This window comes from Echeneis naucrates, chromosome 7 (genome assembly GCF_900963305.1).
Source record: "Echeneis naucrates chromosome 7, fEcheNa1.1, whole genome shotgun sequence".
Taxonomy (NCBI): domain Eukaryota; kingdom Metazoa; phylum Chordata; class Actinopteri; order Carangiformes; family Echeneidae; genus Echeneis; species Echeneis naucrates.
In genome coordinates, this window is record NC_042517.1 from 4863420 (window position 1) to 4875449 (window position 12030).

At 41.3% G+C, this 12030-nt stretch overlaps 1 protein-coding gene across 1 annotated transcript; it reads left to right on the forward strand.

Moving 5' to 3' along the window:
• The first annotated feature begins 3548 nt into the window (after window positions 1-3548).
• On the forward strand, window positions 3549-9497 carry wdr13 (WD repeat domain 13). Its single transcript, XM_029506241.1, has 10 exons — window positions 3549-3581; window positions 4087-4175; window positions 4303-4534; window positions 4982-5091; window positions 5350-5480; window positions 5565-5872; window positions 7154-7334; window positions 7471-7612; window positions 7782-7900; window positions 8579-9497. The coding sequence occupies exons 2-10, from the start codon at window positions 4135-4137 to the stop codon at window positions 8761-8763; spliced, it is 1449 nt and encodes a 482-aa protein (XP_029362101.1). The 5' UTR covers window positions 3549-3581; window positions 4087-4134; the 3' UTR covers window positions 8764-9497.
• The last annotated feature ends 2533 nt before the right edge of the window (window positions 9498-12030 follow it).

Here is a 12030-nt window from a genome sequence, read left to right on the forward strand (position 1 = left end):
GACTAGTTTTGATATCCATGAAATGATAGCCCGCTCCTCCCTCCTTCCCTATGTATCACATCCTTTATATCTGCGCAGCAGCCGCTGAGCCCTCATCTTGTGACAGCAGTTACCGATGTCTCACTGTGAGTCACAATCAATACTTATCAGCATGGTGGAGATCAGCTGCTCCTTTCTGTGGACGCATGATAGAGCCCATTATCTAGGTTTCACCATCGACTGCAGCAGATGTCCTCCAGATGTGGCTTCCCTTCACCTAAAGTGTTTTACAATAATGTTTTTAGAGGATAAAGCTGCCAAAATTCTTCTTGCCAGCAGTGAAAAGACTAAAACCAACAATGCCAGAGGACATGTCTCAATACCTCCTGACTCCCTCAGCTTGTCAGCCTGTGGCACTGAGTCCCAAGTCTACTCACTACACTAAAAAAGGCTAAATCGTTTCCTAAAAAAATCTGGGCTCTGTGTTTTTAGCAATGATTACTCAGGCAGGCTTGAGTAAAGTATTTGGTAAGGAAGATTTTCAGTGGCAGATCAATGTAACGTACATTTGGCGCCCTGATGACTTCTAACGTTGTAAAGTAAGAACATGTCACCCAGTGCAATAATATTTTTAGATAACAGTGATCTATGTAGATTTGACTACAGAGACAACAGTGTTTTGGTCTTTTCGTGGAATTTGTTTGGCAATGAAAAAAATAAACATAGAATATCACCAGACTTATCCTTTAGCAGAGTTAGTCTCGTGAGCATGCATGAGAAAGAGTTTGATTTTGACTGAAAAGAGCACAGGTTATTATTATTATTATTATAAGACAGCAAATTTATTGTCACCAATGATGATTTCCCACTTTGTGAATTTTAGAGAAAGAAATTAATCACCAAGTCTAGGAATTAACTTTTATGGTGCAGTCTCATAATAGTGTTTGTATTTTGTTTTGTCCATTTGATAATTTCACTTTGTCTTGCTTCGAGAAGGGTCTTATTAGTATTTGTGAATATTTGAAAAACTCTTTAGTATTGGAAAAACATAAAAAAAATAAAGCTTAGAATCAGGGTATTGTGTCACCACTGAGCAAAGACATCTTTTCCAATTTCATATAACAGATTCAAGATGAAGTTGCAGAGTACACTGTATTAAATATTTATCCTCAAATACAGATTTTTATTACACTGCTGCTTTTAATGTAATTGATGATTGCCTGATGAAAGAACATGAGTGTCTGTATCAGATTGTGGTCACATTCTGTCTATATCTTAAAAATAGAACGTCAAAGGATTTGCTTCTTGACTCAGATGTAGTGTTTTAGAGTAGAGCCTTAATGTTTGTTCATAAGTGCTCAGTCTCTTGCAGACCTAATCCCAACCAGTCCAACGAGTATTTTAAATACTAGTCTGATATTTACTTTTAAGCGTTTTTTCCCTGTAAATGTGAAGGCACTGACACACCTGTGATATTTTTATAAAATTTTACATTAAACCAGATTGTTGTCTTTGTTTAATTCGGTGTGGGAAATGTATCAGTGGATGTGAAGTGTGATGGTGTGAGGTTTACACAGAGGTCAAATACACTGGAATTGCTGTAAGAAATAGCAATTTATTTGAATCCTCATTATTTACAAGATTAATGCAAGGACTGTTAGACAGTCAATCGTCATATGAGGGTGAGTTAGGGAAAGACAAAGGGCTGACAAACTGGTGATTTTGCTCATAGCAATGGCCCGGTTTAACCTGGAGTCTGTTTCTGAGCATCCAGTAAGCCAGCGCGGACAGTGCAGGGAAGGGGGAAGGAACAAAGGTCGAACAACAGATGGCGATGGATGGCGAATGGGTTCACTTTCTGCCTCTGTGAGAGGTGAGCAGATGCTATATTGAAGGGCCACGCAGCAGCCCGGTCTGCAGGCTCAGGGGGAAAAGTGCAGAGGGGAGGGGAAGCGCACTCAGCCCTGTCTGCCCCGAGGACCCCCATGTTTACGACGGCAGGACCCAAGCAGTGTCTCCAAAGCCATCTTCACAAACGCCTGAAAGTTATTGCTTCTCTCCCTTCGGCTGTCCTGCGAAGGGGATGAAACACAGATAGATACCTTCACTGGGGACAAGGCAATCACAGCACCTCATTTCCGCACTGTGTCCCAAACCACTGAGGAGTCATGTAGTCTGGGCACAGATTTGGTCCTCTGGGGTAAAATGACATGCTGTGAAAAAGTCAGGGAGCTTCAGTTCATATAAATCCTTACCTCCTTGCTTCTTGTTATCATCTCCTTTCTGATCACCTTTCTTCGGCTGCTCTTTAGGACTCTGAGGTTGCTGTAAAATTAAAACAGATATGCATGAAGTGAAAAATGTACACACCAAGAAAACAAAATGATAAATTTGGGCGAGAAATGTTTGTCCTACCTTGGTAGTTGACTTCTTGTCCGACTTATTACCTGAAAATAGTGAACATATTTAGATGTGCGGCAGAGATATGGAAGCACCACAGTTAATAGAGTTGCCTTATTATTCTGCATTGAACACGCAGCTCCTGAGGTGTCCAGATAAAACTTTGTAAAATTTTATTTTGTTTAGCACGGCTTACCTTTCGTTCCTGGCATTTTGGCTGTGCTCCAGAGACGTGCTGTTTTTTGAGAATGCTGTGCTTAATCTGGCGTTCAACTCGGTCATTTATGGGCCGTGCTTGTGAATGGCTCGGTCACTGGGGCCCCTTCGAGAAAGAGCACCGTGAACAAGCAAAGAGCCCCGTCAGCTGAGCAGCACGCCCCACAGCTCTGCAGGTCTTTGCTGAGCCAGGCGAAACCTCCGAGCTGACCTTGTTATACTGCCATTGTGAACCCACTGGAAATGTGTGTGTTCACCTATTGTCCGTGACAAGAAAACACTTCCATCATGTTGCAGTCAGGGCAATGGTGTATCTTTATATGTGTATCCGTATATAAACTACTTCACAATGATCAGCCACGTTGGATAAAGAGTTATGTCCTGAGAAACCCAAAATAATACATTTTATTGTCACATATGACAATTACTCTATGGAATTATTAGCATCATTAATATTATTCTTACTGTAAATAACCCCTATCCCAATAACTTATTATTATTATTATTTCCCTTTCTCCCTTCCCTCTACCTTTCCGCTTACCTCTTTAAACTCTTTTTACTTTGTTTTTCACTCTGCGCTGCTGGAACAAAATTATTTCCCCACTGTGGGACAAATAAATGGATTTAAAGTGTTGTTCCTGATTACAATAGAAGCAATAATTAGATGATGTGATGCTCAAATGTGCATGATTTGTAGATTTTATTGCGTGGACCAGTATTGCTTTTTTTTGCCCCTTAAGGACCACCAGGTCCCTTTAGACAGCACAGTTTGTAAACATAATGAGTAATTAGTTTTTCTTTGTGTGTGTGTTGGGGTGGGGTAAAGATAATTCATGTCCCATGAAGCCTGGTCGTGGTCTGGTGAATTTTCTGATCAACAGAGGCCCTGATGGATGCGGATCCACATGAGACCTGGAGCCGGATTCACCGCGTCATGTGACGTCACAGGAAGAGAAGGAAGCAGCGATGGAGAGAAGCTAAGGAAGGTGAGCCGTTTTCTCTGATATTTGTCCTCATTGTCTTCGCTGTACGGCCCCAACGAACACGTTGTCCTCCGTGTAAAATATCTAACTTCCGGTCTATTCCTGTTGGTCGGGAAATATTTTCTTTTTTTTTTTCTTTTTTTGGAAGAAAAGGTGCGTGATGTTGTGGCTAACTAGCTAACTGCTAGCTAACGTTGGTTAGCTTCGCGACGTTAGCTGTCTGCCGCGTACTGAAACGAAAAACAACCTACAGTTAAATAAACATAACTCCCCGGCACCGTTTTCACCCGATTTCGGTTCAGTCCTTGCATGATAAAACGCTTTTCCGTTTTCATGATGTCTTTCCTGCACCGCCATCAGTTCATCCAAAGGAGGGATGATGTTTCTGTTTATATCAGTGTCATCTTCGCGTTAGCCGACCTGTTCTCCCACACGGTGCTAAAATGTGGAGCTGGTTAGTAAAAGTGGGTGATTAATGATGATCTGTGTGTTGTCTGCTTTCACTTAGATCTGCCCCGGCGGTGGCTTCTTCTTTACCCAGAGTGCTTTGGGTGGAATGGCAGCAGTTTGGCAGCAGGTGTTGGCAGTGGACGCAAGGTATGACTGAGTCAGGCTTCCGGCTTTAACAGCTCAAACTGATGAGGAAGCTATTCAGACGTGTAATTGCTTATGGATCACTTGTGAGTTACCGTGTGTGCTGTGTCACTTCTTTCCTCCTCCCCAGGTACAATGCTTACCGCACGCCTACCTTCCCACAGTTCCGAACTCAATACATCCGCCGACGCAGCCAGCTGCTCAGGGAGAACGCCAAGTGTGGCTTTGAGCCAGGGCTGCGCAGGCAGTACCTGAAGCTGCGCAGTCAGCTGCTGGCCCTGCGCTACGGGCCCCTGTCTGAGCAGAGCAGCTTCAGGGCCAGCAGTGTGCGCAGCTCCCGCACCACACTGGACCGCATGGAGGTCAGACCCAAAGAAACAGAAAGGACAGGGAAAGTAGAAGAGAGAGAATAGGAAGGGGTGTTTGTACTGATTTGGAGAGGGAGATAGATATATATATATGATCCATGTCTTGGATTGAAAATATAGAATTCAACATATGCAAGCCATCTGGATGGCTAGATGTTTCTTTTCACTCATCAGCATAACCAAACAACACGTTGACTGCCCATGAATATTTAGCTGAGCAGCTTGGTTGAAATGGCTGGCATTGCCTGCATATGTGGCAGTGTCCTTAACTTAAAAAAATTGCATGGTATAAAAAAAATATAAAATATAAAAATGTTTTTTTTATGATTATTTGTGGTTACGGCTTCTATCAGTACTTGCACTCACTCCTATGAGGTTCTGTCTCCCCCCCTACGGCTCCCCCTTTTCTCCTCTCCTGTCCTCTACTCTCCCCTCGTGCAGGACTTTGAGGAGGACCCCCGCACCCAAGGGGCTCGTGGTCACCGCCGGTCCGTCAGCCGAGGTTCCTACCAGCTACAGGCCCAGATGAACAGAGCAGTCTATGATGAGAGGTACCCGAGGGAACACTACATGGAGATCCTCAACATGCATCCAACTTCTTGTTTCATAGCCTTGAGCATTCCACTTCTCTTTGATTTATTCCTCCTTTGAGTTATTATGTTTTGTTAGATTTACTGGCAGTAATTCTGGCTTGCTCGCGTTCAATAATGATCAGATCGCCCATATTGAGGTGTCAGTGGTAGGTGAGGATTGTGAGCTATGCTGTATTAATTATATGCTTACATCATGGTTTTTACCTCTGGCTGCAGGCCTCCGGGCAGTTTGGTGCCCACTTCAGTGGCAGAGGCCAGTCGGGCCATGGCAGGGGACACAACCTTGAGTGAAAATTATGCTTTTGCTGGCATGCACCACATATTTGACCAACATGTAGACTCTGCTGGTAAGGGAATGAAATTTATGATAGTAGTAATAGTAAAGGTAAACATTTTTTTTATTCTCATCTTCCTGCATTTGTTCCTTTTAGTTCCGCGGCTGCAGTTTGCTAATGATGACAAACACCTGCTTGCTTGTTGCTCCCTGGATGGTACCCTCTCCATCATGACATTGTCCCCACCTCCTGCCAGTGTGAAGGTGACACTGAAAGGTCACGGAGGTCCTGTCACGGACTTTGCTTGGTCTCTGAGCAATGACATCATAGTGTCAACATCACTGGATGGGACTCTGCGTATCTGGAACACGGAGGATGGTCGTTGCATCAGAGAAGTCAGAGACCCAGAATCCAGCGAGTTGCTCTGCTGCACATTCCAGCCCATGAATAATAATCTTACTGTGGTAAGTCCTGTTTGTATTGGGTTATCGTTCTTATGTTCTACAGTACAAATCCATTAGACAGATCCTATTGTGGCCTATAAATATATTGTTATTACTTAAATTAACTCGAAAATGGATTTAAGGAGGCATTGTTTGTTTTTTGTTTTTTTAATAATAATCCAATCTATATTCAGAGACAAAATACTGCTAAGAAGTATAATTTGTCACCAAATAGTCAATTGCTGCCTGTTCTCATCTCTACAGGTCAACTCCAAGAAAAATGAGAGTACTTGTGTTCCTGGACAAATATTAATGATGGCTGCGGTTGTCCTTTTATTAGTCATACAAGATGAACGAAAACAGCAAACTAGCACATTTAAGAATCTGAACAAGGATCACTTTTGGCATTTTTGCTTTAAAAATTACAAAATACTACATCTATCAACAGTCTGCCTCATAGTACTCTTCTGGCACTTTGGAGAACTTAATTAATTAATTTAAATAATTTTTTTGTATGACAAAGAAGAGTGTTTAGTTTGTGTCAAATAAGAAAAAGACTGGTCAATGTTGACACCATGATGCCATATATCACACAGGCAACAAATTTACTGTAACGTGAGAACAGTGTTACTGTAACACAGTTCTCACGATATGTTGATACAAAATACAGTTATGTTTAATGCAGTGTTTTGAAAATGAGCAGTTGGGGGGAAAAAAATTAACATGTCGGTTTTTCCTTTTATCAGAAACTCCAAAAGATAAATGGGTACTTTTACAGCTTTTAGTTTCTCCACTGAGTTTATTACATGCTGTCAGTTTAGTTAATTGTCACAAATAATTATTATCATCATTCAAAACATTTTATTCCTTGTGTGAGAAGTATAATGGCAAAATTTTGCATAGGGAGGCAAAAACCTCCCGCTATTAGCCTCCCGTCCCAGTGATAATAACTACATGCATATTTACACTGTTCAGATATTGATTTAAAAATTTAGAATTAAATGTCAGCTTTTGTAACCAAAGAGAAGGAATTTTTAATTCAACTCTGCTTCAAAGAAGCAAATAGTTGAATTGATGAGCAGAATAAATTGAAAACAGTGCCGATTTGCGCCTGACCAAGTTAAACATGAGGGAGATGGATATTTGCTTTCCGCTGACAAAATTCGAGAGTGTTTTAAATTTCATGTCTAAAGCTCAAAGATGAAGCTGCTCTGTGTGCACTGGTCTAATTACAAAAGCAAAGGTCCTCTGTGCTTCCCTGTGGAAATAATGAGGGTCCTCGCTCTGACTTCTGTGTTCCAGGTGGGAAACAGCAAGCATCATCTGCAGGTGGTGAACATCTCCACTGGGAAGAAGGTGAAGGGGGGCTCCAGTAAGCTGACAGGCCGCGTGCTGTCACTGTCCTTTGACGCTCCAGGCAGGATCCTCTGGGCTGGCGATGACAGAGGGAGTATCTTCTCCTTCCTGTTTGACATGGCCACAGGTATTCGTTCTCACAACATTTCTAGCTAGAAGAGTACGACACTACAAACTCCAATCAGTTCTTTGTATCATGCACTAAGTACATTCTCTGCCACTCTGTGCTGTTTTTGCCTGACCCCTCTTTCCTCACGCCACAGGGAAGCTGACAAAAGCCAAGCGTCTGGTGGTGAACGAAGGCAGCTCCATCTGCAGCATATCTGCTCGGTCCTGGATTAGCCGAGAGGCCAGAGACCCCTCCCTGCTGGTCAACGCCTGTGTCAATAAGCTGCTGCTGTACAGGTCAGTCTGTTAGGGCGACTTACTGTTTGGTAATAATTAGCAGTTCTGTCGCCACTGTGCAGAGAAAGAATTCTAAGTGAAAACGTTTTGATTAGTTTAACATGGATATGGAATGGTATTTAAATGTTCAAATCAAAGTTGATTAGTCTTGCTACATTTTCATTGGCAGAGTGGTGGACAACGAGGGCACGCTACAGCTGAAGAGAAGTTTCCCTATCCAGCACGGTTCCCAGCTTGTTCATAGCATCTTCTGCCCCCTCATGTCTTTCAGACAGGGGGCCTGTGTGGGTAAGATGTCTGTACGAGTCCCTGCTGTGATATTTGAATAGAAAATTAGACCACAGTTCATTATATGCTGCAGGCTATCCAGTGTGAGAAAAAAGAAATGCAAAAAATAGCACAGTGTTGCTTTTAGAGTATTAAAAAAACGAAACAAATGAGTAAACCTTTGAGCAACCATGTGCCTACCTTGTCTGTAGCTTGTATGTGTTGCTCGGTTGCAAAACAGCTGTCACTGAAATAAGACAAGAAATAAATTGGACTTACACAGTTACAAGTTTCTCAATCAAAATTTTAGGCTAAGTAGTGTTGTAATACAATTGTTACAAAAGCTGCTGATATTTTGCAATCTGGTTACTTAAATTATTTCCAAGACTGACAGAGTGAAGACATGTAGGAAGTTCTTGTGTCAAACCCTGCAGCAACCCTCCAGATTTCTTCTCTTTTCATTCTTTCTTTTTTTCTCTTTCCAGAAAGGGAAATAAAAGGTCTGCTAATAAGTGATTTTTATGGTTGTCACAAGAATAATTGTGTCTCTTGAGATTTTTTAGAGTCGGCGTGAGATTTTCGTTTATTTTCCATTCAAAATGAACGATTTTAATGAAACTTCCGTCATTATTCACAAAGTTGGCCTGGTAATTACTTCTTAATGTCTTTTCCTTTTGATTTTGTTTTTGTCTGATGCAGTGACTGGCAGCGAGGACGCCTGCGTCTACTTTTTCGACGTGGAACGCAACACGAAGCCGATCGTGAACAAGCTGCAGGGCCACGGGGGGCCGGTGCTGGACGTCAGCTTCAACTGTGACGAGAGTTTACTGGCCTCAGCTGATTCCACCGGCATGGTTATCATCTGGAGGCGGGAGCAGAAGTGATCCATCGATGAAATGCTTCCAACCGCGTTCATACAAAAAGGCCTGTTGCTCTTTAACCATCCAATAGCAAGTCCGTAGATTTTAACTGGAATGTAACAGGCTGCATTCAACATTTTAATGTAATGATATTCAAGTGCAATGAGATAGAACACCATGCTGTGTAGGAGGTAGGGATGTCTTAGAGATTCAGTGAATTTGGGGGGTGGGGGGAGGGGTTGTGTGTGCGTGTCTGTATGTGTGTCAGTACTCCTACAGCTGCAGCGGAAAAATTGCTTTTCAACAAAGAAAGGAAAAGCACTACTCCCATGCATGTGTCATGGCTTACCTCCGACACGTACGGAAATGAATGAATTCTTGTGCAGAGGGTGCGACGTTATCTTCCTAACAAACCAACACTTTATATCACACTGACAATCCCTCTGTCATAGAGCTAGTTCACTATTTATATAACTTATTCAAGCAGTGTAATCAAATGTAGTAAAAACGCCTTATTTTGCTGTCACTTCTGCAATTGCCTGCATTGAAAATAATGTGCATGACACTGAACTCTGAATCAGTCTTAGGTATCAAATTAATGATAACAGAAAATAACAAAGTGTATTTTTAACTGTTTGTACTTACCTGTGTGTGTGTGTGTGTGTGTGTGTGTGTGTGCGCGTGTGCGTGCCTTCAGTTGACGCTGGTTGCAAATAATTTATTTAACGTGCATACAGAATAAACTACTGTAACTGTCACTTGTCTCTCTGTCCCTCTTCACAAAATGTATTAGAAATAGAAAATACTAATGTCAGAAGAACTTCAAGAGCCTACAGTGTAGGCGAGCGTTAGTCATAGTGTGGGACTTCAACTTCTTCCACAGGATTCCCACTACGTCAGTGACTAAAACATGGAGTTCTGCACTTGATGTTGGATGTTACATTCATAAGTGTGCTAAAAGACCGTGTACTGCCTCAATAATATCTTATATGTTGTGAAGTTTGTTTTTTTTTTTTTTTTTCTGCTCTTAAAGTTTCAATATTTGATATTATAATCTAGCTCATTCCACTTCCTGTCAACCATAAAAATGGCATTGATGATTACTTAACATTTGTTTGTGTTGTGCCTCCCTCCCAGAAGTGTGACTGTGGATGACAGTGTCAGCCACTTTGTTATAGAGCTCAACAATGATTTGATGGATTTCCTTTTAGCTGTGTACAAACAGCCACAAAACTCGCAGACTTTGGCGATATCTTGACTTTTTCTCCTCATTTTCTGTGGATGGCATCACTTTTAGGCTTCCTATGCTGTTGGGCTTCAAATGTTCAAGGTCCCAAAGCTCCTGTGTTGATGTTTCTGTTTTATGACATTCTCATAATTCTCAGCTGTACTTTGTTTTAGGTGTTATTTAGAAAATGTAAGTGTGTACACATACTAAACTAAGATGATGTAAATGGTGAATATTATTAAACGTCAGCAGGTAAGCATTGTCACCGTGAGCATGTTAGCAGATATTAGCATTAAGCTCAAAGGGCATTTCTACAGTCTTGAAAGCTCAAGTGTGTGTCAGTGTTTGCTTATTTATGTCGTCATATTTGCAGTCCTTGCTTGGGGTAAAAGATTTTTGCATTTTTGTCACACATGATCTGCAAGTACACTAAATAATTCACAAACGGCTGATCAAATCAGAGGTGGATGACCTTGTCAGCACGTGAACCCTCAGTGTTGTCTGTTTGCAATGAAATCGACACTTATTGTGATATTGTTTGATTTTTCAGGGTTTGTCAGGGCAGAGGAGGTGAAAGTAGCCAGTATTTTTGGTTGAAAATGGCAGAAATGCAGGAAATAAATGGGAACAAATAAATGGACTTGTTAAAACATTAATCTTCCCTGACGCCTCATCTGGTGAAAGCATGAATATAGTTTATAATCACACTTTAGAGATCCACAATTAGAAATGTATCTTTTCTAGGTATAAAAATGAAGCATCCATGTTTCATTGTCACTGACAAATAGACCGAAGGATTGGAAGACATTAGTCTCATTGAGCTCACGCTGTTTGGACCACCATAGAAGTATATACATGTTAAACAGAAAAATAATCGCAGTGAAAATGAACACAATGCACAAACAGAAATTCGGCACCTTTAGACTTGAATGTTTTTCGCCCAAGGTTGGAGAGGCTGCTGTGACGTTGAAATGTGGCTGTGTGGGAGTGAGAGCACACTGAATGGTTGCTGTCAAGGAAGGTCAGGACAGGGCTTTGTTTGAGAAAGGCAGGGAAGGTGCTGATAAAACACACACACACAGAAATCCAATCCAAGGGAGAAGCATTAAACTTCTCCTGTGTGAAACTGAGTGCCACGATTGGACCGATGCAATGAGGCCTCTGCACAGAGCTGCAGCTTGAGAACATACAGTACAGTGGGCGAGCATAAGTTTTCACAAATGAGTAAGACAGCCTTTGTTGTGGCGTATTTTAGAGAGAAGTGGGAAGGAAACTAAAAATAAGCCCTTTAGATGAATGTTCAACATCAGTTCTGGGGAGACAGAGGCTCAGTTGGATAGAACCTGCTAAACTATTTAGAGCTGATGCTGCTCACGGTGGAGACATCTTTTCCATCGGTGCACAAATAAAGACAATGGAAAATCATTTCTCATTCAAATTCAAAATATAAGCTAATTGTTTGTCGAGAGAGCACACAAGGATAAAATGGCTGGATTTCAATCGGGTCCTAATTAAGGCAGAAAAATCTTTTTGTTTTGTTTTTGCCTTTTTGTTTCCACCCTTTCTGTTTCATTTTACAGTGTAAGAGGCATGATTATAGATTATATTATATGTTATTGTTGGTTGCATAAGGTTTGCTGAACACGTGGGGTCTGTGTGATTTGTTTCACCACTTGGAAGAAAGACGTTCAGTTTTATTTATGTGCCTTACGTTCCTCATCCTGCAGAGGATGAAAATGCTTCCCATTATCATTAATATTACAAAAGATTAATCATTGCTTTTTCTATTTTCTTTTTTCTTTTTGAGTGATTGAGTTCCACATTAAGCCCATTTGAGCCAAACATTGTGGCAAAGTTATTTTTATATGCATGATGTCGCAGTTCCCACTTAAAATTTTACTGTCTTTAAATTTATGTCAAAATGTTAATGAATTCAAGTCACGACGTCTTGTTCACTACTACTCATGTCTGTCGGTACATCTGTCCAGTATGTCGATTTATATTTGTGTCATCATCCTGAGTGAGACGATGACACAAATCATCCAAAGCAGTTTATTTATTTT